This window comes from Pezoporus wallicus, unplaced genomic scaffold (assembly GCF_028554395.1).
Source record: "Pezoporus wallicus isolate ANWC-B61680 ecotype Strahan unplaced genomic scaffold, APGP_CSIRO_Pwel_v1 contig_6155, whole genome shotgun sequence".
In the NCBI taxonomy this organism is placed as follows: domain Eukaryota; kingdom Metazoa; phylum Chordata; class Aves; order Psittaciformes; family Psittacidae; genus Pezoporus; species Pezoporus wallicus.
The window spans coordinates 115,113-142,828 of record NW_026637610.1 but is presented as its reverse complement, the minus strand read 5'-3'; the positions used below and the strand labels follow the sequence as shown (position 1 = coordinate 142,828).

At 50.7% G+C, this 27,716-nt stretch overlaps 3 protein-coding genes across 10 annotated transcripts in view; 1 reads left to right on the top strand and 2 right to left on the bottom strand.

Annotated features, from left to right (window-relative positions):
* The first annotated feature begins 221 nt into the window (after positions 1-221).
* NAA60 (N-alpha-acetyltransferase 60, NatF catalytic subunit) lies at positions 222-20,680 on the top strand. Its single transcript, XM_057406535.1, has 7 exons — positions 222-307; positions 12,849-12,964; positions 14,419-14,548; positions 15,914-16,010; positions 18,354-18,599; positions 19,395-19,567; positions 20,024-20,680. The coding sequence occupies exons 2-6, from the start codon at positions 12,855-12,857 to the stop codon at positions 19,538-19,540; spliced, it is 729 nt and encodes a 242-aa protein (XP_057262518.1). The 5' UTR covers positions 222-307; positions 12,849-12,854; the 3' UTR covers positions 19,541-19,567; positions 20,024-20,680.
* A 1,798-nt stretch (positions 20,681-22,478) lies between these two features.
* On the bottom strand, positions 22,479-25,443 carry NUDT16L1 (nudix hydrolase 16 like 1). 3 transcript variants are annotated; one of them, XM_057406527.1, is made up of 4 exons: positions 25,179-25,443; positions 24,609-24,684; positions 24,424-24,530; positions 22,479-23,455 (listed from the first exon to the last, which is right to left on the bottom strand). In XM_057406527.1, the coding sequence occupies exons 1-4, from the start codon at positions 25,413-25,415 to the stop codon at positions 22,985-22,987; spliced, it is 891 nt and encodes a 296-aa protein (XP_057262510.1). In that variant the 5' UTR covers positions 25,416-25,443; the 3' UTR covers positions 22,479-22,984. The 3 variants fall into 3 exon arrangements, with proteins under 3 accessions (XP_057262510.1, XP_057262509.1, XP_057262511.1); XM_057406526.1 differs by having other exon boundaries at positions 24,424-24,684; XM_057406528.1 differs by lacking the exons at positions 24,424-24,530; positions 24,609-24,684.
* Positions 25,444-26,090: 647 nt separating this feature from the next.
* MGRN1 (mahogunin ring finger 1) overlaps positions 26,091-27,716 on the bottom strand; it is a 56,874-nt gene continuing 55,248 nt past the window's right edge. For 3 of the 6 annotated variants that reach the window (XM_057406510.1, XM_057406512.1, XM_057406511.1), the window contains 2 exons: positions 27,338-27,445; positions 26,091-26,270 (listed from right to left, as the gene is read on the bottom strand). In XM_057406510.1, coding sequence (XP_057262493.1) covers positions 26,158-26,270; positions 27,338-27,445 — 221 coding nt within the window. In that variant the 3' untranslated portion in view covers positions 26,091-26,157. Of the gene's footprint in view, positions 26,271-26,779; positions 26,825-27,337; positions 27,446-27,716 lie in introns of all 6 variants that reach the window. The other 3 variants (XM_057406513.1, XM_057406515.1, XM_057406514.1) reach the window with 2 other exon arrangements.

Genomic DNA, 27,716 nt, shown 5'->3' with positions numbered 1-27,716 from the left:
CATCGCTAATTTAAACACCCCCTTTAATTAGCGCCCTCGGTTCCTCTGCGCTCCCCGCCCGCGGCTGCCCGCGTGGCCTGAGGGAGCGGGCTTTCCCCTCTGCGCCTGCGCGCCAGCCGCCGGTCACGTGCCGGCGGGCAGCCTATGGGGAGGCACCTTGCTGCGCGGTGTCCGGGGAGAGGAAGTGCCCGCCGGTGTCCGCCGCGGCCACCGGCCCCTCGCCCGCCGGTGGTGCCGCCGCACGGTATGCGCTGACCTGCCCCGCCCGCCCGCGGCGCGCCCGCACGGCGCTCGCCGCCAGTCCGAGGTGAGCGGGGACGGGGGGGGGAAAAGAGAGGGAGGGCGGGGTTGCCATGGCGACCTGCGCCCGGGACCGGGCCAGGCACGGCGACCCCGGGGCGGCGCAGCAGGGCTCGGCGCAGCAGGCTGTTCCCCTGGTCGCCGTGCGGGGCCGTGATCCGGAGAGCTCCGGGGCAGCCTTCTCGGTCAAAGTCTGGAGGGGTGCGGGGCTTTCCGGTGCCGGGTTCGCGGGGCAGCCGTGCGGGAGCCCGGTTGAAGCAGCGCAGTTATGTTGGCGAAGCTGTGTTATTTGGGCTGTTACAATAAATAATCCCAACTCGAGCTGGAGTTAGTTCGCTGGCACCGCCCCGTGCTCGGGTACAGCGGGGCCAAGGAAGAGAACTATTCCTTGGCTTTGGTAGAGCCGCGGGAGGTCCTGCAGCCACACATTCCTTCTCTTAGAATGCTCGGGTATGTGCAGAGGCTCAGCCAGCAGCACAGGAGGTCTGTAGCTTTAACTAGTCTGTCTCCATTTCTCCTCCGTAGAAAAATTCCTTTCGGGAAGGCCGGGAATATGTAATGCATCATTAGATCCAGCTCTTCCCCTTGCATGGATGCTGCTCTGTGTCTCCTGACAGCTTGGGTCATGGTTCACAAATCGCCCTGCCTGGCTCAGAGCTCATGCACACCACAGCAGCTTTGCTTCTCTGTGCTTTGCCCTACAGAAGCATTGTGTTCTTTTGAACCAGCTTGTAGAGCTTTAGCAGAGAGAAAGCAAATGTTCAACTTCCTATCTAAGCAGAACGACAGCTCAGTGGTTTTACAAGACTTGTCTTGAGGTTTTGCATTGATCGCACTGAGTCCCGAAGACTTCAAGGCAGGGTACTTCCTGCTGGGTGTGGTGGCATAGTGGTGGCTGGCTCTGTCAGAGGTGTTCCAGCTGCTGTGCCCAGTCCCTTGAGCTGCACAGTGCTGGGATATACCTGCACTGCCTGTATGGCAAAAGCAATGTCTGTGTTTTGGTGTTTTGGAGACTGCGGAAGCTGCAGCTTCCTTCCATTTCCTGCTGGAGTGACCAGGGATGGTATCCTTGCCACTGGGGTTGCTGTCTCCAGCCCTGAGTCTTAGACATTTGTTCTTGAATACAGGCATCAAATTATCATCTCCCATATTAAGTCGCTTACATATTTTGGTTATGTTTGCTGTGTCGGGTTTGAACTCTGTGAGCCTGCTCTCTCTATCCGTTGTAGCTTTTCCTGTCTTTGTTACGCTGCAGCACTTCCCAGTATCACCCAGCCGGTGCCAGGTGACCGTGGTGAGCTCCCCTGACCCTTAGCCGCTCATTGCAGCTATTCTCTCTGCTCTTGAGAACCACGTGAACATGGGCTTGAGTGTCTGGCCTTTTATTGACAGATATATAGAGGCGTTATATACCTGTAACTAGCTCAGACCAAAGGCTTTCTAGGTGTGGTTTTCCTTCTCCTTTTGTTCTGATAATTCCTGGTATCTTTTTTGAGAACTGCTGAGTAGCAAACTAATGTTCTCAGGGAATGCGCTGTGAGAACGTGTTGTATTTTGGTTTGGTTTGTTTTCCCTTTCAGCAGTTAACACAGATTGGAAATGTTTGCCTTTCTCCAACTTTCGTTCTTTTTTCTGTTTACCAACTTTCAGACTTTATCTGCCATTTCATTAGTCTTTTGGCATTGTGAGAGCTTTTGACAACTGTGAAAAGCTTTAGATTTTACTGTGCCCAATCCCAAAGGATCATCAGCCACTTTTGTTGTGTATCTGTTCATCTCTTTTTTTCCATCTGTTTTTGAGGAATCTGCTGAACAGTTTATAGCTGGAATCTCTCTTTCACTATGGAGTCATCCTGTATTTGCTTCCTTTCTTTTAACATGCCATATACTCTCCTTAGTCCAGCTTGGTTTTCTCAAAAGCCTTTATGGGGACGCTTCTGGTAGCTTTTTGGGAGTGCTGGTGTATGGTATTTATTTAACTAATCAGTTGCCTGTATGAATAAACTCTAGCAGGTTCTTAAACATGAGGTTCTTTAATTAAAAAAAGGTGGTGGCTTTCTCCCAACATATTATAATTAGAGTGAAAACTTTTCATTTTGAGATAACACTGGAGCAGCTTCAGCCCCACTGGAAGCAGTGACACTGGGTGCTGTCTGACAAGGCTTTTAAAGTCGATGGTTTTATCTTGCAGGTTAAATAAGTAGGTGTGCTGTAAACTAGTGCTTTAATTAGTCTTTATATGCCTGGTAGCAAATAAAGAACCATGCAGTAGTATGTGAGCATTGTTCTAATATGTCATTTTGTTCTTTGAAGTAGCTGCTTGCTATTGTTTCTCTCAGTGGGTTGCTTGCTGTATTTAAAGCAAGTTGACTTTAACATGTCTGAGCAATAGGTAAGTGGCTGTCCTGTGAATGCCCTCTTAAAAACTTGTGGCATTCTTAATTCTTGTTTCTTTTCCTAAACCAGAAGGGTATGATCCTGTCTTTTGGTACCTGGCCTGGCCTCAGATGTCAGGAAAACGTGTTGGAACTGCCAGTGGAGCTCAGAAAAATGGTCTTGTGTAGCCGGGAGCTCAAAGAGCCTCTAACATAATCCATGTATTTATTTTTGTTAATGAGGTCTGGTACTTCTTTCATGTCTGTTGTTATTTCTTTCCCAGAAAGGATGATCTTTATTTGCATGTGGGTGTTTTTTCTTCTCCATGGGGGGTTTTGGGGGATTGGGGCGTATGTGTCTATGTGTCTACACTGTTGGGCCAGTGTAGTCTGGTAAGTTGGTCAGTGAGCTGGTGCCTGGTATCTTAGCCCATCTGCTGTGTGAGCTGACCCTCCACCCAAGAAACCATCCTCTCTCTTCCTGGTTGTTTTCTACCTCTCTGCCTCCCACCCCAGCCACTCCCAGTGTAATTCATTCAGTGAGCAGGAGCAGTGAAGCCGTGCTTGGGAAGGCTGACTCTGAGTGACAACGCTGGTGAAATACCTGAGGAATTACAGGTACAAACGTAGGCACTTCCTTGTGAGTGATTTGCAGTGCTGATTCAGAAGTCATGGCCCTGCCCTCCTGCTCATCACGGGCTGCTGGGCTGGAGGCAGCCTTTGGTAATGGACAGGAACTCCCGTCAGTGACTTGGTGCCACCGGCTGCGGTTAATGCCTTGCTCTTCTGGTGTTAAGATGCTTTTAAAGAAACATCTGGGCTAAGCTGTTCAGTGTGACAGCAGAGAAAGTTCTGCCTTAGCTGAGCAGCTGTTCTACCTGCTTGAAAGTGAAATGCTGCCTAAAATCGTTAATTAGAGTGGTATTGCTCTGTCTGCCTGGGTTTTTTAACCAGTCACAGCCTGTCTGATGGCTTCAACACAGTGTTGCAAAAACACTTAGAGCTTCATGTCTTACACTGTCCCCCACCCACACTTCCCTTCTCCCAGAATGGTAGGAATGGGAGCTGCTCAGTTTTCCAAGGTTAGCTTTTAATTTAGTTTTACATTTTTCATTTTCAGCTTACTACTGTGGAGGTCAGAGCAGACATCTGTGCCAAAATCCATTTTAAATGTTGCTAGCTTAAAACGGTAGCAGTGGTGCTCTTGGAGGTGGTTTTTTGAGTCAAACCTGGGTGTCTGATGCTGGAAAACGCCACTGAGAAAGAAGAGGGAGCCATGTTGGCTCAAATTTTACATCTGGGATGTTGGAGAGGTGCATGTTTGCAGCATGTCTGCCGGCAAGGGCAGCAATGTGCTCTTCAAGCTTTTCTTTGATTTATTTCTTTTTTTGTTTAAGCACCTTGTTTGCAACAGCCTCTCAAAAGTTCCTTGTTTGTGCTTCCTGTAGTGAAGGGGACAAAGGGGCTGGGTTTGTCGACAGCGGTGTGTTGCTGCTCGGTAGTGAGGACAGTGTGGAGGAAATGGAGGCAGGCTCGAGCTCCCTCTGCCCGTGTTTGTACTACAGCAGGCTGAATTTCTGGCTGTTTTTTTTTAGTCACTACATACATTTCTGCGTGGCTGTTTATTCTAATTCAGGAATGGCAGTGGGCCTGCATTTGTGATGGGTTGTTCACTTGGTTTTTTTGTTTTCTGGAGGAACAGCTGCTTATTGGAAACTTGCCCTGTTCAACGATTGCAAGGTATTAGGTCTCTCCTCTAGGGAGATTCTTGTTATAATGTGCCTCTATTGTGACCCTTCAGTTTTAACTCCCAGCAGTGCTGCTGTCACAGAGCAGATTTTCTCTTCTGCATCTTAACAAGAAAAGATTTAACAGCAAAACCCTCTTAGAGATTCTTGTTCACCCTCCCCCAGAGGACTTGCTATATCTGGGGCAGCAGGAAGCCGAGCCTTTTGCAGTATGCTTTGGAGACACTTTATTTGGGTATCACGTCCTGTGAAATCTGTGGCTTCAGTAATGTGTGTAGAGTTGTAGGGTAAAAGAACAGCCCAGCAAGCAGCTTGCATGCAAAACATTAACATTTCTGCTGCTGGAAGGCTGACAAGTCAAACTTTAAGTGTGCAGAAGATATGGGATACAAGTTTAAAGGGATTTCACTAACAGTAAGTGTTTTCATTTCAAATGAACAGCCTATGCTTGCTGTGCAGGTAGAACTACATTTTTGCCTTCTCATTTCTTAATATCCTTTTGGGATCTGTTTCAAATCCTGATCCTTCATGGCAGGAAGCCAGTGTTAATCACTGTGATTCTGTAGTTCTGGCCTTCAGGCTATTCAGTTCTGTGTTGTGCACACCTCAGTCTGGGTATAACAGAAAATGAAGTGCAGACCTGGGGACAAGGCACAAGTGAGTTTTTTAGAACAGTGGTTTGAGAGATGAAGAATTGGCTGAGCAGCGAGGGGTGAGCCTTTGGGGAGAGGTCTGAGTGCGAGGATGGGTGCTCCCAGGTTGTGTGTGACATGCTGCCTTCTTGCCTGTCCTAGTCCAGTGGCTGGGCTCTTGAAGATACTCCACTCAAGGAGAGTTTAATATCAAATTTACTTGTTTGGTGTCTTTGGTGTTATGGAGGATTTTGATTTTAGCAGGGTGATAACTGAAATCACAGCATAAGCACAATGCAGCAGTTGCAGTGTACAGTTGAATCCAAATACAAATATGATGCCTGTTACTGGTCCACATCCTCGCTGTCATGGTGCTTACTGCCTGCAGTCACCAGGAAAGAATACACAGATTAGAGCCAGCTCAGGCCCAGGGCTTTCTTCAGAGTTTATTTTTTTAATTGTCTGGTTTCTATACTTTGTGCTCAGCCACAATATATGCTCCCCCAGTGCTAGTCTGGCCAGCTCAGGGAGGCATTGTTCTTTGTATATTGTCTCAGGGCACCTGGTGATTCATTGGTGCAGCTGTATTTAAACCCAAGGTTACCCTCCTGGTCTCCCTCGTATTGAGATAAAGTCTTTTCTTTACAGTACATTCTTCCCCAAGCTCACTGTTGTTCTGGCCTCCTGCCGGGGGGGGGGAGGGTGCTGGTCAGGGACGCTGCCTTGGGTGGATTTACTGGAGAAGAAAGTCCAGACAGTAACAAACTTCTTTCTCCAGAGTGATGTCCATGAGACAAGGTCAGGCTGTGCTTTGGGGGCAACTGGGATCTGCATAGCAGGGCTGAACTAAAGGCATCTCTTCAGGATGGGGATCTAGGAGGCTCTGCAGAGGGAGGTGGTTGAGCAGGGCAGTTTTCTGCACAGAAGGAAGCTGCTACTGAAGGAGTTTAAATAATGAGGAGCAAAAGGTCTTGAGCTAGTGCGTGTTCCTGAGTAACCAGGGGTACACAGGGGCTCTGAGGCTCTGTGCTTGTGGGTCTGGTAGAAATGACAGAAAAACATCATGCCTGGATCAAAAGGACTATTGTGGAATGACATAATCTAGCGTCAGAGCCTGTCTGCAGCCGTGTTCTCATATTATTTTCAGACCAAGGCACAAAATCAGTTGTTTTGTCCTAGATTTTCTATTAAGAGTCCTGCTCACTCCAAACGTCTGCTAATGTGGGGAATTAAGTGATGGCAGTTTTGAGCAGCACTCCTATAGGATGTGATGAATGGTACAGGAATGGAGGTGAAATGATCACTGTTACGCTCGTGACTGTGAACTCCAGGCTCCATCAGTTTACATAACATACCGGGAATAAGGAGTACTGCATTTTCTGAGGTTTGTGTGCTGCAAATCCCAAATGAACCTGCACAGGATTCCTAGAAGGAGCATTCGAAAGGATAAATGGAGTGTGACAAATAGCCTATGGAGGCATGTTTATATCGCATGCACAGCAGAGGTGGCTATACTGGTGCAGGCAGCACATTTAATATCCCAGCTTTCCAGTTGTGCCTTCAGGTGCAAAGGAACCAGTCTGAGCCCAGGCAGGGTGAAGAGATTTGCTCCTCACTGATGTTATGTGAGCCTGTGGGCCTGAGCAACCTGATCTAAGTTGAGTTAAAACCCCGAAGGGTCCTTCTAACCTGGTTTGTTTTTAATTCTACCAGACTTAAAGTGGTACCTAGGGGGTATAAAGCCAAGTATTAAAATATCTTTAAAATTTGGCTCTGATAATGTTGCCCTAAGGCCTAGAAGTGCTTCTTTGAGATTCTGAATACTGAATTCATGATGTTTTCAAATCCAGTTACAATTTTATTGTGTTAAATGAAGAGCTTGATAACAGGGGTGACCTTGTGGAACGTTCTCTATGAGACCAGTAGCCTAAAAACACAGTAAGTTTAAAATGAAATGCAGGAGGGAAATCTTTATTGCTTTGTTGGAATTAGACCTTTGGTTGGTTCAGATTGAGTGGTTTAATGTAAATCAAATCCCTTGTGCCAGATGGTGCAAGGCAGAGAGACTTACAGCTCTCTTACAGTGCAAACTCATACTGGTGCTCTTGAAGGGATACTCCCCAGATAGTAGACAAGATTGTGTCTGTTTTGAGCGCCGTGTTGCTCAGCCACAGCTGACATGTCTGTCCTGCATTTTGAGTAGCTCTTTAATTCTGCCTGGGCTTTGTTTGATCCTGTTTATTCACAAGTGAGAGATGATGCCAGGAGCCATCAAAGTTGGGTTTTTTTTTCCCGGAAATCTCATCTTGGTGGTGTTTGAGGACTGTTCACACACACAAAACAAGGACTTGGTGGCAATGCTGGAGCAGCACCTCTGGTGAGGTACAAGGGAATCCATCTCTGCCCTGCTGTGCATGCAAGTCTTCCAGGGAGTATCTGCAGGCTGTGTCTGTGCCAAGCAGATGGTGTGCTCATGTAATGTGACATACGACTCCTATGCATCTGCCCCTGGCTGAAGTGCTGGGGAGGAGCAGCCGGAGGGATGTGACCTGGCAGCCGGACAAGGGCCAGCTCACATGCTGCCTTTGCAGAGCAGATGTGTTCCGCACTGATGTGGTGCCTCGGACTTGTCCTGTGCATGCTGTGTGCTTGGTAGTTGTCTGGAGGAACTTAATCTTTTCCTTCAACAAGCAGATAATCCTTACTAATCTAGCAGGAGAGTGCTTGGAGAAAATGTTTTGAATTCCAGAAGGTAAAGAATCTTCAGCCCAAGTAAATAAAGGTCTGATCTATTTAACAGCAGAGGTGCCTGCAGTACCGGGATGGTTGGCTGTGTGTCTTCTGCGACAGTGCTTCCTGAATTGTAAGATCACTTTGTAAAACTATCTCGACAGTTCTTGTTTTTCTTTATTCTTTCCTGCAGGTTTGCTTTTTTTCCATTGAGGGCGAGTTGATTTCCATTAGCTATAAAATTGGAAAATAAAAGATTTTGATGAGCTTCAGTCTTTGTTTCTGCAAGTGAAGAAGATAGCATCATGTTTTTTGTGTGAATACTGAATTTGAAGCCAATACACTCCTTATTGAAGTTATATATGTATACAGTTCTAGTTACTATTCATTTTGCTTTAATATTAGATTACCTTGGTTTTATTCTGGCAGGAAATTCAGTGATATTTGTTGCTAGATGATAAAAATTTTATTTGGGGTTTTCATGAGCTTATCTGGATGGAGGTTGAAGTCCAAATAGAAGTTCATAAGCCTGGCATCTTGTGATGGTTCATTGCTGAATTCCAACTTACTTTCGCAGGAGGCACAGGGCAGAAATATTGTTACAGCGTGTCTAATAGTGTTAAATGATGGAAATCTTAACTTGTTGAACCACTTGACCAGGCTTTTGCAGGTATGGAAGTGCTCAAGGGATCTTTCAAATTCATTTAAGCAGCTCCCTGCCAAATTCTAGTAAGCATCAGGCCTTATTCTGGATTTTGTCCTGAGTTCAGCAGTAGCAGGCATTTTTCTCCTTCTCAGTAGCTGGTGCAGTGCTGTGGTTTTGACTTTAGTCTAAGAACAATGCTGTTAACACCGATGTTTTTAGTTGTTGCTAAGTAATGCTTAACTCTGACCAAGGACATTTTCAGTCTCATGCTCTGCCATTGAGGAGAGGCACAGGAAGCTGGGAGGAAGCAGAGATGGACACCTGACCCAAACTAGCCAAAGGGGTATTCCATACCACAGCACATCATGCTCAGTATATAAACTGGGGGGAGTTACCTGGAAGGCCCAGATCACTGCTCGGGTCAGTGTGGGTATTGGTCAGCGGGTGGTAGCGGTTATGTTTCCTTCCCTTGTTATTCCCCTTATCATTATTATTATTATTGGTGGTAGCAGCAGTGGTTTGTTATACCTTAGTTACTGGGCTGTTCTTATCTCACCGGGAGTTACATTCTTTGAATTCTCCTCCCCATCCCTCTGGGAGCAGGGGGAGGAAGGGTAGAGAGTGAGTGAGTGGCTGCATGGTTCTGAGTTACCAGATGGGCTTAAACCACAACAGATTTGAACACCCCATTGGATTAAGAGTGCTGTTTCTCTCAATTTCTCTAGAAATAATGGTATTATCTAGATTTTATATGTTGGTTGTTTTTTGTTTTTTGTTTTTTTTTTAAGTACAAGAACCCCAAGAGGGAAAGAAGACTTCCTGCTCTTGAGAAATCTGGAATTGAGGTTTCTTAGGTGTGAAGCATCTAGTTCAAGTAAAGAAACTGTCCCTGTACCTGGTAGCTAACCTAAACTCTAAACAACCATTGTCCTCTTGCACAATGAGACCTGTAAGTAGGTGGTAGAAATATGTGAGTACCAGTACTCGGCTCATTGTGCTGAGTGGACAGTGATAGTTATGGAATCCCAACCATTGCTCCGGCTGAGCCTCCTCTGCCTTTAGGCAGAATTACTGTGAAATACTGTTCTTGAGCTCATTACAGCTAGAGCTTATCGATTCCAAAAATTTATGTAATTATGTTATTGCAAAATGGTAAGGTTAGGCCTTACAATATGCTTTGATTTTAAAATTATATGTTAAGTTGGCTTATTTAGTAATGTACTTACTCTTTCTTTTCATCCATTACTGCTAAATACTTCTAATGAGAATTTGACAGGTTCCTCTGCAGATCTCCAGTGCACCAAGGCCAAAACGTTTTGCTACATTTGTTTCAATAGAGCAAGGCAGAACACTAGTGGAAATGATCAAAATCTTTATATTCTCCTGGAGGGTTTTTCTTTGTTTTGAAAATAATTTGTTGTATATTAATATCTGCAGGTTTTAGGTAGGAAAGGAAGCCAAATGCTCTAATTCTGCTCACTGCTAGCTTTGTTATTTTGGGAAGGGGTGTCCTCAGAGCTCTTTCAAATGTTAACTGCATGCTTATTTCATAAGCACAAAATGTCTGGTTTTATACTCGCCGTAGACGAGTGTTTCCCACTTTGACACAAGGGGGAGGTCTCTGTGCCCGCTGGGTGGAGCAGTGCATAGTGTCAACCATGCCACTTCCCAGAGTGCGCTGGGCACAAGAACAAAGGGCTGACACCTGGGGAGCAGATATTAAATGAAATGACTTGACTTTGGGGTTTCGGAAGCAGCTGTGGACCTCCCCCCTTCAACAGCACGAGGCTGGAGCCATGTTTTGTGTCAGAGCTGAGTGTTGTCAGTGTTGTAGTGTGAGTGGAGCCTATAAACGCCTAAAGGCCCTTTTAACTTCTTTTGGGTGCTGGGGTTCTATTTTACACTGATACTGGTTACTTCCAAACATATCTTCTGCCCTCTAAAAGCAGGCTGACTCTAAAAGTGATGCTGTGGTCACTGTGCTAGCTGAGGCTTTTGTTCAGGGGTCTGGCTCTGCTAATCGCAGCATGCTACAGGCTGTGCAGAGGGCCAGGACCTGGATCTTGGGTGTTTGCCCAGTTATCTCTGCAGAGCCAGCGGCTGTCATCGTGGTATGAAGAGAATTGACTTCCTTGGGATTTCTTCTCTCTTGGACACAGCTCTTCCAGCAACAGCAATACCTGGCCAGGGAAGGAAGTGCTCTCCTAAAACCGTGTGGAAGGACACAGTGCTACGTGGTGCCTGCAATGTTCTGTAAATGTGCAGGAGCATCTGCATTAGGCCACATAATGCAAAGCAGATGGAGCGAGTCCCCACAAATGCAACTGGTGCTGGGAAACAGCTGTCTGGATTTGAGGGTAGAGGAATTATCCTGTGCAGCAAAATGGTCATGGATTACTTTAAGGCTGGCTTCAGCCACAGGATAATGCACAATGCTTGCCCAGCTGTTTGAGAATATAGCATTAAATAAACATGGACTAATCCTCACAAGAATGTGTCCTGTGCTGGCTCTGCCTCTCCTGCTGCAGCAGCTGCAGCTGAGGCTGCCCCTAGGCCCCCACCTCTTCTATTCATTAGAAAAAATACGGCTCTGTCATGGTTGTTTCATTTAGCTGGTTCCTTAATGCTGAGAGTACTGCCCGAGGAGGGGTGTTGCCTTACAGGAGCATCAAAAGAAAATAAAATGTACAAGAAAAAGCACTCCTGTTGCAAACCTGAGTGCTGCTTAATGTCCTCTAACATAGCAATGTACTGGGGTTTGGAGCTTTGCCATGGCCAAAGCAGCTCTGGCTCTATGTGCTTGCTCACTCCTCCTCATTTATCCCCCCACCCCAAAGCTGACCTTATGCTACCTGAGCTTTCGTCAAGCAATTCTGGCTTACGAACGATTTTGCCGTCACTTTTTGATCTTGTGGTGGGCCACTGCTCTGGAATGGCTCAGAAAGGGTCTGGTGAGTGTGCCACCGAGCTCCACACTGCTGTGCACTGGCTGCTTCAGCATGCTAGAAGGTCACTAGGGGCTAGTGCTGGAGAGTGTGCTCGCTGCCACACCAGGGTATGGATTTGAAGTCCAGCGTCAGAGGGCTTGAGCTGATTCTAGGAGTGTAAAATTAGTTTTAAAAGCAGCCAGGAGTACTGGCTTTGTGGGGTTTCTAGGCGCTAAAGTTGGTTTGAAACTGGCATCTGACTGGTTGTGAAAGCTGTAGTCTGCTCAGTAAATATGCAGCCAGAGTCCTAGAACAGGCTGTGAAGTAGCTGTGGTTCTTTTTTAAGGACTTATTTGGAAAGAATGAGTGATCCATATCAATATATGGGTCCCTGTAGATGCCCTTCTTGGGGAAATATGTAGGACTGGTCACTGGGAGGAAAGCTGTGTCTGGGAAGGATCCCTTGCTTGAAGAAACCCATCCCATTTCACCTTTTCCAAGAGCTGTAAGGAAATGTCCTTGGAATTCTGTTAAAGCATTTTGCCATTTTTCTGCCTATGTTGGAGAAGATTTCTCTAGATGATAGTGGACCTTATTTGTATCTTTTCTCCTGTTGATATGTTGGCTCTTTGATGTGTTCCAGGTTGCACACAAACCAGTGCCAGAGTTTCTTCTTCCTCCCTGGTCTTCATGCATGTGTCTGTCCTACAAATGCTTTTACAACCACTTCTGTTACAGCTTGCTTCTTTGCCTCTGGTACCTTGTTAGGAAAAGGCTGAAGACATTGGAGTAAGTGTCCTGTGTGTCGTTAGCAGGGTTTTGGTAGTGCTGTGGTAAAAGAAAAGGGTATCTTAATATTTCTGTATGTGAACACTGTCTGCTGGGCTGGAAAGGAAGCCCTTGTGGAGCTGTAGCAGATAGGAATAAGGGGAAATGGAACTCATTCACCAGCATAGGTTAAACAAAATTAACCTTTAAAAAGAATTTGAATCCTCTGCATAGGTACTAACTGGAGATGTTGGTGTTGTGTAAGAGTTTATAAGTGTTTTTCTAGCAGTGCTTCCTTTTTAAGCTGGTTGTTCACTTTTGTTTGGTCCTGCGTAGACATGTGAAGAGCTCCATGCATCATAAGCTACACTTGGCACATTGTTGGCTTACTTAATGCAGCATCCCGAGCTCTTTTTAGAAGTGGTTGGTGCCACGTGTTCCTTCACACAGCATTGCTGGACCATGGTGTGTAGAGATGCAGGGCTGGGGGCTGGGTCAGGCTGAGAAGTGAGATGTGCTGATCCTGTGGGCAGCAGGGCTTCAAGTTGCTTCTTGGGTTAATGTTACCATGTTTTGGTTCATCTCTCCTGAAAACTTATTCTGCTAAGAAAAACAACTTGATACTGAGACCCTCCTGCTGCCTTTGTGCAGATGCCTGGCTGCAGCTGGCAGTCAGAACCTGAGCTGCTTCATTTTTAACATGCTTGCTTTCTTTTCTTGCAGGCTTGAATGACAGAGGAGGTGCCCCCCACTGCACTTACAGACGTAAACCTGCGTCTTCTCTGCCACAATGACATAGACACAGTGAAACAGCTCTGTGGCGACTGGTTCCCAATAGAGTAAGTTAATGGTTTTAGGGGTGAGGTGATGGGGATCTAGAAACAAATGGTGTGAACCTGCACTGGCCCAGTTCAGGGCTGACACCAAGGGCTCTGCAGCCATCTGGACTAAGATAAGAGCCAGTTCTGAATCTGTTATGCACTGTGGTGGTGTTCCTGTTAATGGCCCTTTGCTGCTCGTCCTGATCAGAAAGTTCCTGTATGCAGATTTTGGCAGAGAAATAGGCTTTGTTACTAAGGGGGTGGATCATCTCCTTGGGAAAGACTGTGTTTGAGATGGGGAAAGGAGCACACTTACAGGGAAAAGGATTAGTATCCTTGTGCTTGTGAAAGCTGTGTTCTGGAGTGTATGCCAAGAAAACACCCTCAGAGCTGAACCAAACTGACCTGGAGCAACTGTTCTAAAGGAATGTCTGTCTGAATGTCCCAGGAGAGACCAAACAGTACTTGCCCATGTACACTGTGGCTCCCGAAGCTCTGGCTCAAAGCTGATCTCAGTCTGTCCCAGGTCAGTTCCCCAGGCCCTCATTTGGTAAATACTTGTGTCAGCACAAGCATGGGAATAAGGAGCTTTTCTGGGGTACAGGGATAGCTTTCTGGCTTAAAGCTTCCAGGGAGACTACAGCTCTAGACTTCAAGGATTTCTTTAGCTTTGTCAAGAAGGTTTACAGAGGATTTTAGTGGACTGTAATTAAGATTGCGTAAAACGTAACAAACCAGCAAAAGCATTCATAGTATTTTGGATTTGTAGATTTCTTTTAAACACAAGCATGCTGTGCTCTCACTTGGAAATAAATGAATGTGTGCTGGTTTCCTGTAGTAGCTGCAGGAGGAGGACAGCTGGAGGCTGGTGATGCAATCTTTTTGGTACCAATATGCGGTATTTTTTCACATGTGTATAAGTTAATGAGATCTTTACATCTCAAGATGAGGGCAGATGGATCTTGCATTTAAAAATAACTTGCTAAAGATGGAAGTGAAAGCTCTGGGCTATGAATGTAAAACGAAATGTGGCTGTCTTAGCAAGGCAGGAGGCCATTACGTGTGCAGCCTGTATTGCTGCTTAGATGCAATTGAAAGAAACCATGCTACCAAATGGGGTACAGCAGCTGTTTGATATGCATTGGTACTATACAAGAATTAAGACGAGAAGGGTGAATAACTTCCTAACCCAGATTACATAGAATAAGCTAAATCACAGAAAGAGCTTTAGATTGGCATATGTCTGAGGTATTTGGCTGGCTGGCTGTGCAGAAGACAGCCCTTTCAGTAGCACAGCTTCCTGCCCTTAGTCTTGTGTAAAATACACTGGTCTGCAGTTTCAGTGACTGGCATTAAAGATGTTGCTATCCGTTTCCAGTTGAGCAGCATCTTGGCACAATGTTGGCTGTGGTGCTGCCTACTCCTGTGGACTTTGTGTCCCTAAACATTCCTGTTTTTTCTTCCTTCCCCAGGTACCCTGACTCATGGTACCGGGATATCACTTCCAACAAGAAGTTCTTTTCCCTCGCAGCCACGTATAGAGGCTCCATTGTGGGAATGATAGTGGCAGAGATCAAGAGCAGGACAAAGGTTCATAAAGAGGTATGCTACTAAACTGTACTTCAGTAAGAGATAGTCCACCTCTTGTCACGGTTAACTGGGATGGGACCTGTTTGGAATATTTTTTTCTCCCTCTATCCAGACACTTGTTAAGAAATCAAGAATGTGCTGATTTCCAGCTAATGGAGTGGTGGGATGGGTCTGAACACATGGGCTGCTGAGCAGCCTGGAACCAGTCTCTTCCTGCTGCAGCTAGGCAGCTGTGGCTGGCGGGAAGATGACTGCTCAATGTGCTGTGCAAAGAGATCCAGTCATGCAAGTGTAATCCAAAAGTGAATGTGTAGCAGGCCATGTACCTGTTTGGCTGTTTTCAGTGTTCCTGGTCATCCATCACTGGTGACTGAGGTATGAGCAGCTGTAGGAGAGTGAACCTCTTCCATTCTTACACAAGTGTTGAACTTCCTTCACTGTTCTGGATGAGTCACTACAGTGACTTCTGCAAAAACTCCTTCATTTACGTGGTCATTGTCTCTGACAAAAGCAGAGGCAACCAGTCTGCAGAAGGCTCAGGCTTCAGGGATGACAGAGCTTGGAGGTCAGGAGAGACAGCACAGTACAGCAGAGGGGTGAAGAAGAGATGGTCTCTGAAGACAGTATGGGAATAGACCACTGGGTTAGTGTACAGAAAACAGCATAGGCAAGTAGATTAAAAAAAAAGCAGGGCAATGCAGAGAATTCATAACTTCTAAAAGGATCTCTGTATTATGATAAAACAGTAATCTTAACATTTATAGGGACTGAGAGCATTGAGTAGCATGGGTCTCTTCATTTTAGCTGTCTGGCTTCACTTCATAGGTAGTCAAACTCAGAAACTGCATCTTCAGCAACTCCAACAAAAAGCTTTTGTTCCAGCCAAGCTGAAAGCCAGGGGCTTATACAGCCACTGCTCCAGGCCATTGGGCCTGTAAACATGCTCCTTGTCCTCTGCAACAATACAGAGACCTCCAGCTGACATGAAGCTCAGATGGAGCATGCAGATAATAAAGACTGTTGCTGGACTGATGTAGATACTGATGGGTAACTCCAGAATTAGCACTTGGAATCCTTCCTGGTAAAGAATGCAAATATATTCTGTCCTTAAGCTCACAAACAATGTATATAGTAAGGAAAGATTCTGATTTGTGTTCTGTGTCTGGGAAGATTATTTGAAAGTAGGAATGACCCCTGAGGGACCATGCTTGGAGTTTTTAATTCCCCATGTCTTTTCCAGAAGCTTCAGTTAAGACTGTTCAGTGAAGAGAATTTTCCAGCTATAGCCTTGTTTTCAGATGTTCTGGGTTGGGATTCTTGCTTTCTCCTGTGCCTCCCCAGATATCCTACTAAATAACTTGTCCTTTCTCTCCTCAGGATGGAGACATCCTAGCTTCCAATTTTCCTTTGGACACGCAAGTTGCTTACATCCTAAGTCTTGGAGTGGTGAAGGAGTTCAGAAAACATGGAATAGGTAAGATGCTGCAAAGTGACAACTCTCTTGCTGTCATTTGTCATGTGTGGACATGGCTGAAGGAGACCTGCAATACCCTTTTGAGACAAGCTTGTTGATGATTTGTGACAGCAATTGGGAAGGTGACGCACTCACATCCCTTCTTGGTGTTAATGTGGGTGTACTGAAATGTTGTTACTGGCTTTGTCCATCTTGATCCTGGGGGTAACTGAGCACACAAAAAACTTGCACTCCTGCTGCTGAGACTGAAAGTGCCAGGACTTCACCCTGGAGCAGGGTTTGAAATGATTTTCTTTCATGGGTGTCAGAAGCCTGGTCCCTGAAGCAGAAAACAGAGCTGCTTATAACTTTTTACCTAACAGATAGAACAAACATTTAGAAGAAGAAGAGTGTAACTTGGACCTGATGAAAACTGTCAAATACATTTAAAGGTCAGCTCTGAATGCCTGCTGCAGCACACAGCTTTTTTGCATCCATTTGAAAATCCTGCAGTCAGAGTTCATCTCTGTTTAGAATAGGATGTGTTTTGTCATCAAGTAAGTGCCCTTGTGGGGCAATTTCAAGCACGATCTCTGTCTATGATCTGCAAAAGGAAATAGGCCAGGTTTGACAGCATGACCCAGTGTTGCACATCTGATGTTTCTTCAGTGGATACAGGTATAGCTCCTCTTCTTCAAGTCCTCCCTTCTCCTACATTTGTGTTTAGAAAGTTATATATTGATAGGTTACATAAAGAAATGACCAGAAGAGTCCTCAGTGAGAGCATTGTTGTTAAAACTTGCATTGAAATGTTGCTGGAGATAAGTATTTTCTTCTTTGAACAGAAATACAAAGAACACAGGATAATGTTCAGAGAAGGTGGTAAAGGGGTCTCCTGTTCCATAAAACTGGTGGGTTCGAGTCTCCTTTCAGTTTCCAAAAGCGGATTTATTTTTTTCTTTTCCAAGCTCCATCTTGCTGGAATTTTCTTTCGGGATTAGTGTGTTCTGTACCCATTACATCTCTACAGCACATTGCTGTGTTCCATCAAAACCTTTGGTCTTGTACATGTAGCAAAACAACCTAAAAAAGCTGTGGCCTACTGGCGCTTTTCCTGAGACCTTTCTCTTGAGAGCTTTTCTACTTGTGTTTGAAGCTGAAGTCTTTCATGCAGGAGGCTTTTCACTCCAGGCACACTTCTAAACACTAAAGCTCTGATTTTTCTCTGGCAGACATTAAAAGGCTTTTGTTTCTAATTCTCTGTTACCCTTAAACCAGAGGGCAGTTGGTTCTCTGAGAGATAAAAGCATGGAATATCTCATAACGCAATAAAACAGCTCTCCTGTTTCTCACGAGTCTCTGGGTGGTGTTTTTGTGCTTGGCTGATAAAAAGTCTTCACTAAGTATCAAGTGACCATGAAGTCAGTGCTGTTGACTTCTGCCTGCTCCGAAATCCTATGTGTCCTTGTCCCTGAGTCTTACATTGGATTGTGAAACAGTAGCATGAATCTCATCTGTATTAGCTAAGCTATGTCTTTAGCCTGTTTTTACCACACCTCATGGAAGCAAGTTCCCCTGCAGGTTGTGCTGGGTCCTTCATTTGGATGAACTTCCAGGTCTCATCTCTTGGGGCTGGAGTATCCTTTGTGCCTATGTCTGGTTTCTCCTGCTGAATAGCGGCTGCAGCAAATCCAGTTTGAATGAGATTATATCCTATCTCCCCTCCTTAGGAGAGATCTTAAAATCCTACCAGTTCTGAGATTTGAATTCAAGTTCAACAGAAACAGTGCAATAACCTGCTTATCAAGTCCTGTTGTAAATGGTTTTAAAATACATAGATAGAATCGTAGACTCACAGGACAGTGGTTTGGGTTGGAAGGGAACTTGAAGCTCATTTAGTGCCAGCTGCCCTGCCATGGGCAGAGGCACCTTCCACTAGACAAGGTTGCTCTGTGTGTGTAAATGCGCTCTGTTTCATACATGTGATGGAACTGATTCCATTGAAAATGACTCACTGACCCTCCCCAAAGCTGGGAACTGCTTGCCCAGGGATGGGCATTTTTGACAGTTTCCCGTGTCTGGCTCTTTGTGGTTATTGAATCAGAAGTTTGTCTTTGTAAGATGTGTTTTGTGAAGCCATGCTCATAGGCAAGGTGAGGTTCATATTAAAACCACATAGTGTGGTCCTGTTTAATTCATCAGGAGGATTTGTGAGGACTGGGTTAGACCTGGGGTCTCCAAGTGTGTGCAGCAGTCACTGCTTAGACACTGGGTGCAGGAGATCTCAGCTAGGACCTCCAAACCCTTGTGCTGCCCTGCAACAGCAGCTGCACTGTGTGATTCTGCTGCTCTTTCCTTCAACAGGTTCGCTTTTGCTTGAAAGTTTAAAAGACCATATATCAACAACTGCCCAGGATCACTGCAAAGCCATCTACCTGCACGTCCTCACCACTAACAACACAGCAATAACCTTCTATGAAAACAGAGACTTTAAACAGCACCACTATCTTCCCTATTATTATTCCATTAGAGGGGTCCTCAAAGATGGCTTCACCTACGTCCTGTACATCAATGGTGGACATCCACCCTGGACAATCTTATATCCTTTACCTTCAGTCTCATTAGCAATGGAGCACGGTAAAACCAAACTGTGTTCTGGGTTAACAATAGCAGTCTAGCAATGTGTGAGCTGGGGTGGTTCTGGGGACTGATGCCTGCTCAGACATGAGTTTAATCTGGAGCTGGAAGGAAGGTAATGTTAGAGGAATAGGACAGAGGCCTGTTTGTCCCCTGGTTCCTCTGGGAACAGTTCAGAGAGGCAGTGTAGGATGGTACATTGAGTTCCAAGTTGGAGCAAGTTTGATACTAGTTGGTTAAGCCAAAGTGTGCTTGTGGGGTGCAGGATTTGGCCAGGAGCATGGCAGAGAAGCCCTTTGTCTTGCTTCCTGTGACCTGGGATGCTGTGTGACTCTGGCTTGGCCTAGATCTCAGCAGGCTGCTCTCAGACTGGCTTTGGGAGTTTGTTTCAGGTCACTGGATCACAGAGAAGAAATTTGATCTTTCCTGGGTGTAGCTGGTCAGTCCAAACCTCTCCAGGCAAGCGGATGGATCGCCATCCCCGCAGGAACCTGCTGTGGAGTGCAAAGGGAACCAGCAGCTCCTTAGAAGAAGGTATTTCCCACACAAGTTGGATCCAGTGTTCCCAAGCTGTGCAAAGCAGACCTGCTTTTGATAGAAAGGGGCAGGCAGTTAATACAAAGAGTAGATCTGTGTAACTGAGCAGAGCAGCTTTCACTGTATCATGGGGTCTCTTTAGAGAGTGCTAGTCCCCAGAATTACTTTAAGTTATTTCTTAAGTTACAGTGTGAATGTTGCTGTCCTTAACTGGGGCCACTGACTACCTACAGCACATTGGATCAACACTGGCCAGCCTGAGCCCATGTTCAATTCCCCAGAGGATATATCGGCAGGCCCAGAGCCTTCTCTGCAGCCTCCTCCCCTGGTCAGGCATTTCTGCCAAGAGCGGCATTGAGTACAGCCGGACAATGTGATGGGAGCAGGAGGTACAGAAGACAAAGGTGGGTACCTGGGTAAGAGCTCCCTTCTCTGCCAAGGGCCAGCAGTGACGTGGTGGCAGTGCCCCGTGGCCACCGTCCTGGGGATCTGAAAGTGTCCTGGAGCTGCAGCTCTGCTGCTGGGCAAGTTGCTGTGTAGGGTGTCTGGGGCACAGCAATGCCCCATCCTCCAGCTGGGGGCCAAACTCCCGCTGGTTCAGTTTGAATGGAGTTTGAACTCTGATCTTGCTTTCTTGAGCTCAGAGCCCGACAGCAGATTAACCTGTCCCTGCTGTCTCTCCTTTTCCTAGCTCTGTTAGACCAGCTTGCAAGACTCAGAGTGACCACAGTCCTTGCTCTTTTCCCAGCACAGTAACTAGAAGCCCATTTGCTGTTGGCTCTGACAAGGTGTTCAGGACGGCAGTTCCTCAGTACACTTGAAGAAATCCGTAACACCTTGTTTCCCTTGCCTTTCCATAGGATTGTTCTTCCTTTCATCTCCTGAACCATCCGGCTCTGCACTGGTGCCAGGGATGATGACAGCTCTTGATCAGTGACCCAGCCCCTGGGCAGGACTCCTTGTTCCACAGGTTGACCGAGATTTGGTAGACTTCACACTTGCGGGGCTGCAGCCCTGATTTACCCCATGGCCTCGAGCCCTGGCTGTGCCCCGGCTGAGGGCCGTTTGCATCTCACCACTCTTTGTGCATGTTGCACTGTCCCTGCCACTTCCCTTGCCTCTGGTTTGCTCCTATTTGTATACGTGATGTAGAGGGGTTCAGCTGCTGCTTCCACACCATGGCTACTGAAAGCAGGGGGAATGAGGTTAATGAATCTGTGCCGGCCATGTAAATGAGCTGTAAGTGCCCTGGCAGGATGCAGTCATGCCCTTATTGCGAGGGAAGGAGGAACCGGGTGAGGGGAAGTGGGTGTCATGTCTGGGTCCTGCCAGGTCAGGCGCTGGTGCTTCCTGCGGGTAACCTCCAGGGGGCGCAACTGCCTCGCATGAAAACCACCCAGCCCCGCCATCCCTCCAGAGTGACTTACAAAGCAGCATCTCATTCAGGATGCGTCAAGTAGAAGGCAGGGAATGAAACTGCTATTTCATAGTGAAATATATATATATATATAATACTGTATAGACCTTTCTGCCTTTGTCCAAGTTGGAATGTAGCAGGGGAGGGAAGCTGGGGTGTAGAACTGCTGCAGCCAGAGCCCTGCTCCTCCTCTGCGTGCACCCTCCCTTGGCCTTGGGGCTAGACTCTGCAGGCTCTTTAAGGGATGAGATCTGTGCACAGATCACAGCAGCCATGGTCTGGGCATCCCCAGGGCAGTGCCAGCTGGCAGTCTCCTGGTGGCTGTCCTGTGGTTGTCCAGCTGTGTCCTGGCTGCAGGAGCCTCCATGGGCAGGCCAGCCTGGGGCTGGGTCTTTGCTCACTAGCAGTTAACATCCAGCCTGTGCCCCTGGGCTGGCACTGCCCATGGCTGTTCTGGTTGGGGGTGCTGGTCCCTCTTCTGGGATCAAAGAGGTCTGACTTGGTCACTGACAGAAGGCAGAAAGGCTTCTATGAGGATGGTCAAGCTTGAAGCTGTTGGAATCCATACTTGAAGACCTTCAAGCCCTGGGAAGCTGGGGCTGACCTTGGTGTGGGCCTTGCTCTGAGGACAGAAGTCCCTTCCACCCCATCCTCTGGCTCAGCAGGGCAAGCAGCTGGTTGCAGTTGCAGCAGCAGTCAGGCTGAGCGTAGCTCAAGGGATGCAGTTCTGTAGCAGAGAACCCACAATGGGGTAGGGAGCTGCAGCCTGAGCTGGAAGCTTCAGCTGAGGTACCTCTCTTGGGGTTGTAGCTGGGTCACAGGGTGGGAGAGGAGCTCTGCTGCCATGGCTGGAATAGGCTGGGGGGCTTTGGCTGTCTCCAGTGTTCCTCTTGCAGCCTGGCTGGGCCCTGATGCCAGGGCAGGCACCACTGTGACCCTCTCCATTCCACAGTGCTTTCCAGGGGGAGACCCAAGGCACCCTTCCAGCCTTTATCTTGCCGTGTTTTAGGGTTTTTTTGCTCATCCACTTTTTACTTAAACATGTCTGTTTGTTGATTTGTGAGTTTCTTCAGGAGCTTAAGCCCCTGGTTTTCCTCAGCATTTGCTTTCTCTGGACCAGAAGGCCTCTTTCTCTCCCGATTCCCTGGCACTGTTCCCCACTCTCCCTGCTGCCCGTTACACAGCCCAGCTCCACTGCTGCAGTTCTTGGGCGCGCCCTGAGGGGAGCTGTGACTGCTGTGTCCTCTGCCACCCTGCCCTGAGGAGCGCCACTGCTGTCACCATTGGCCTCTCTAAACGTCTTCAATTAAACGAAACCTCTTTCCTGAGTTGTTTCTCACTCTGTGCTAGAGCTGGCCTCTGAGGGGCTGCTCGAGCACCTTCACCTGACCATCTGCTCTGCCATGACGGAGGGTGACCTCCCTCTTGGCTGAGATGGGGTGTAGCTCCTGCTGGGATCAGCTGGGAGCAGGGCAGCCAGCACAGAGCCTGCCCAGTGCAGCCGAGCTGCTCGATGGGGGTGGATTCTACTACTGTGTCCCTGCACAGAGAGCAGCGCTCTGTGCACTACAGCCAGGCTCCGCTGGCTGCTGCAGCAGTACCTGCGTTAGACAGGACAGCCCCACATCTAAAGCCCGTGCTCTGAGGTGCTCTGGCACCCGCAGCAGCACAGAAGCTTCTCACCAGCCCCTGTGGGGCCTCAGCCATGCTGGAGTAACAGCAGCACAACCTGAACACGGGTCTGCAGCCAGCCCCGTGGCCCTGGCTCACAGGGGCTGCCTTTCCCTTTCCCTCCAGCTTCTCACCCTGGCACAGCCAGCAGAGCACAGAGCCCTGAGGGAGCCCCTGCACCCCTAAAGCTCTGCCCCAGTGCTCAAGAAGGATCCAACTGCAGCGCATCCAGCAAAGCCATTTATTCCACTTTCCTGCTCCCACAGATCTCCAGATTGAAACCCACACACGTGCCCCTGTGCCCCAAAAGGAATTCATGACTGGTCACTCTGCGGCCCACCAGTGGTGGAGGTGCTGGGGTAGCAGCCCCCTCACTCAGCTGTGCTCGCAGGCACGGCTACATGGGGCATTTAAAAAAGAAGACATTTTGTTCCTTAAAAACAAAGGTGGGACCTGGCTGCAGCACTGCACGTCCCTGAAATCAAAGCATAATTCTAAGGCTTCAGCGCCCTCACATAAGCACATGAACTCTGCAGGGGGCTGTGCAGGTTGATCTGGGAAGCTCACTAGAGTTTAATGGCCATAAAAATACATCGCTTTCCCCTGCTTCAGACAGACCCAATCCCTCCCAGCTGGGCAGCGGAATCATGTGGGCAGCAAGTGCAGCCAGCGCTGGGAAGTTAAAAGTCTCTATGGTCTCACCCACGTTTAATCAAGCTCAAACACAGCAGCATCACTCCATGGCCTCAGCCACTGGCTGCTGCATCACAGCGTCTGCCCCCAGTGCCGCTGCCTGCTCCAGCGCCTCAGCCACAGGCACAGCCACCAACTGCTCTGCCACGGCCTGGCTCTCCAGCCCCACCAGCACCTGCTCTGCCGACTCGGCCATTGCCTGCACCACCGCCTGGTTCTCTGCCTGATCTCCTAATTCACTGCCTGTTTTAGCTTGTGCCATCAGCTCATTTGCTGACTTGGTGCCCAGGTTGCCCATTGTCCCCGCTGCATGGTCAATGGGTGGCTTCTTCACCTTCTGCGTGGCAGCTACCGCCTCGGCCAGCTTTTCCTCAGGCACCATGTTCAAGATCTTCAGGGCAAAGAGCAGCTGGAATTTGGCGGTTCCAACAAAAGAGTTGGCCAGGAAGTTGGGCAGTCCGCCCATGCGGTCTTTCTGGGTGTAGAGGGGGACACGGACCATGCCCATCACCTGCAACAGCACAGAGCACAGCTCAGCAGAGCCCATAGCAACACCAACCCCCCCCCAGCCCCCAGCCCCTCACCCAGCACCCGCCAGCCCAGGCCCAGGCCCACCCAGCCCAGCCCCTGCTGCCAGGTGCTGCCCATGCTCCTGCACCGGCCCTGCCCTCGCCTGCCTGCCCCCAGCCCGGCTGAAGCCCCTGCTCTGCCCTCCTTGAACCCTGCTAGACCCCAGCACTCCCTGCCCAGGCCCTGCACCCAGCCCTGGCTCCGTTCCCCCTCCTGCCCCTTTGGGGGGAATCCCGCTGCCCCAGGCCGCTATGGGGAGCCCCACTTCCCCTGCACACCCTACCTGGCTAGCCCAGGGACACCCTGGCTTACCCACACATCCCCTCACCTCAACCACACCACAACCCACAACCAACTGCCTCCATGTGTGCACCTGCCAAAACCCACTGAGCGCCTCATGGGCGCGCGGGGACACCCTGCCTCTTGCACCCTACCCCGGGGCGTCAGCCGGACCCCACTACCCGGGAGTAAGGGAAAGCTGCATCCCACACTGCCTCCGTGCAAGCCGGGGAGAGCTCGGGTCAGAGCAGCACGTTGCCACAGCGCAGGTCACGATTCCGGTCCACGTTACTCAGCACAAGGCAGGGGCAGGCGCCCACCAGACACGAGACGGACCCCCCCTGCATCCAGCAGGTACATGGGGCTCTTCCCTATGCGGGCAGTCACCGGGAGAGGCTGGAGCTGGAGCCTGCTACGCTCCATAGCCTGAGGCACGACCCCAGCCAACAGCCAGGCCTCCTATCGCTGGTGCTGTGCGGCGGTGCATGGCACCCTCCGCCAGCGGCTCTACGTGCGGTGCATTCCCCGCGGGGCTGCGGGAGCTGGCAGCCCTGCAGACCTAGGAGGGAAGCCTGGTCTTCCCTGTAGCGAACGCTCAGAGCTCTACACATCCCTCCCTGGATGTCCCACCTCCAGCCCGTGGTCTCGGGAATGCACCGCGCTGATCTCGATGGTATGCAGCTCCTCCAGGGTCAGCTGCCTGGCGTAGAAGTGTGCCACCACGCGATGTGGCCCCTCTGTCAGGTGCGAGCACAGATAGTCAGCTTCCGTCAGGCGCACACAGCCCAAACCCAAGCCCAGCACCCGATTCAGACCGTCCTCCAGGGACCAGTAACGGCGATCCACGAACCCCCCGGGAAAGCCCAGCAGTCCGTCAAATCGCATCTGCATCTGCAATAGAGGCGCACGGTGTTAATGGGGCACAGCGGAGCCACGGGGGAAGGCGGGAGGAGGCGCGGGCGTCTCAGCCCGGCACCACGGAGGCCCCCGGGCCGCTCCGGCAAGGCCCTACCAGCTCCAGCGCGTCCAGGACACCGAGTTCACCGATACCGCCTCCGACAGCTCGCCGCGGCCCTGGGCCGGGGAGCCGAGGCGGGTTCCGCTGCCCGGCAGCACAGCCGGGAGTCCCGGGGGCTCCCCCCCGGGCTCGGGCCCGCCGCCGCTTCTGCCAAGCCTGATGCTACCGCCCTGCACAGGAACTACGGAACGGCCCCACCTTCCCCCGCCCGCTGCCCTCACCCGCGACTCCCGCAGCCCGCCTCCCCCTGCGCCCGCGGCCCGACCCGGCTCGACCCGACCCAGCCCAGCCCGGCCCGGCCCATCCCCATGGCCCCGCCCCGGCCCTATGCCCGCTCCCAGCCCGGGCCCCCAGCCGGGCCCCTCACCAGCACGGCGTAGCGCAGCGGGATGCGGCCGAAGAGCATGCCCGGGTTGGGCGCGTACAGCATGGCGTGGCACGAGTGGCTCCAGCCCGGGCCCAGCCGCATCGCATCGTACCGCGTCAGCGGCTTCAGCTCGGGCACGCCCGGCACCCCCAGCGTGGGCAGCGGCGGCAGCACCGCCGCACCCGCCGGCAGCGCGCCCATGGCCGCCATCGCCCCCATGGCCCCCATGGCCGCCATCGCCTCGCCGCCCTGCACCGAGACCCTGCTCCGCTGGCCCCGCCCCGGAGCGGTTCCCCCTCTCCCAAAGCACGGACTCTCGTGGCTGCTCCACGGGTTTATTACTACAAACACAGAGAGGGGGACAGAGGGGGCTCGCCCCGGGACTCGCCGCAGAAGCAGAACAAGGCACACGGCGTGGGCAGCGCCGGGCTCCGTGGAGGTAGTGGAGGGATGTGGGGGTCAGCCCCGTCCCACGTGGTTCGGCTCACCCCGCCTTCAGCTGACCCCCCGTCCTCTCGCTACCCCTCAGCGGAGCCCTGTACCCCGGCAAGGGTCCCCCAGCACTCAGAGCTGGGAGGAGGAAGGCGCAGAGCCCAACGGGGCCAATGGGACGGGAGGGAGGGCCACAGCTATGTACAGGGGCAGTGACAGCAAAGGGCTGTGCTCGGTGTGTACAAAATATACAACGGTTGTGTCCTCCGCCTGCTGCTTTTAACCCCAAACCTTCCCCTCCCCCCCGATTCCCATGTAAAACCACACCGCCAGCCCTACCCACCGCCCCGTCCGTCGCCGCTGCCAGTGGGATACATGCATGTCTGTTAAAGAACAACCGAAACGGTGGGTCCCTGGGGCGGTGAGGGCAGGCCAGCCCCACTGGAGAGGGGGGAGAGGCCGTGCATGGGGTCCGGGGGGGGGGGGGGGGGGGGGGGGGGGGGGTGCGTGTGTGTCCATCGGCCGGGGCAGGGAGGTCGGGCCCCGCTCACGAGAGGTTCTGCTCGTCCTCCATGTGAAGACACGTCTGCTCGAAGAGAAGGGGCTGTGTGGGGCTGCCGGTGCTGCGGCCGGGGAGCGCCTTGGTGAAGTCGGATGAGCCTGAGGGAGGAGAATGGGGTTCAGATCAAATAATGCCAGCCCTGGGATCAGACTGAGAGCCCAGGCCCTAGGGAGAAGGTACCCCTGCGACCCCTCTTGCCCTAGAGCAACTACATGAGCTCAATGACCTCTGCCCCTGCTAAGATGCAGATAAAGCCGGGGGTGGGACAGGGGCCACTAAGGGGACACACTATCTGCCATCAGCCTTGGCAGCAGCCATCAGGGGCCTGAATGTTCATGGAGCCCAAGAGGCAGCAGAGCCCTCACCCAGAAGTGGGGGACGGCAGAGGTTTCTGCTGCCCTGCCCAGGGCCCGGGCCATCAGGAACAGTGGGGACCCCTGTAGGGTACAGGGATGGGAACAGAGCCAGGACAGAGCCAGTATTGCAGCCCGGCTGGTTTGCTGCTCCTCCTCCCTGTTCTGATGGCCAGGATCAGCACCATACCCACTCTCCCCCAAAGGTCCTCCTGCCCCACACAACAGTGATGCGTAAGAACGAGAAGACATACCAGCTTACTCCTCTATACCAATAGAGCAGGAATCAGGACCCAGTGCTGCCCAAGACAGGAGGGAGGAAGGCAGACAGAGAGGGAAGGAGACATTAGAGAGGTACTCAGAGCAGACTGCGACTCTATGGAAGAAAACAGGCTGCAACGACAGCTGTCGGAGCGAGGGCAGCGCCCCGCAGCCCCGCTTGCCAGCAGAGCGGGGCACACCACGGCCCTCCCTGCTGCCCCCCGCTGGCTTAGTCCCCAGGAGCCGGCCCAGACGGTTCCCGTCTCTCGGCGAGGAGTGCGGCTGGGGCACGTAGGGGAAGCCACTGCCACGTAAACTGTGGCACCGAGCGGCTGCAGCCCAGAGAGGAGAAAGGAGGGGAAGGACAGAGACAAAAGGGCGAGGGAGGAGGAGAAAAGGGAGGCGAGTTACCCACAGCTCGCTCTCCCCGTGCTCCGGGCAGCTCCCGTCCCAGCACCGCCCGGGCACCACCCTCCGCACAACCCCTCCGTGCCGTAAACCGGCACCGCGAGCGCAGGGGGTGCCGCCGACCCCAACAGCGCGGCCGTTACCTGGCAGGTAAACGTCAACAGGAGGGTCGTTCTCCGACTGCGTCAGGCTCCTGTGCTCGCCGCAGCTCCCGTCCTGCAGCACGTCCTCCAGCGAGGGTGGGCGGCTGCCTGCAAGCAGAGAGCACCAGGGAGCCCCTCAGTGCACACGGCCAGGAAGACGGGTGAGATCCCAGACCCAAGGAAGCTCCCCAGCCCCACGGAGGGCTCGGGGGAACCGGTCAGACTGGCCCAGGCCATGGTGCCCAAAGGCCACCTTTTCGTACGCAAGCTCATATGCCACAATGCACCCATCCCGTCTCTCTTCATGCCCTCAGGATGCTGACTGAGCACCAGAGACACTGGGGTGCATCCTGCATGCCCAGTACGGTGGCCATGCTCT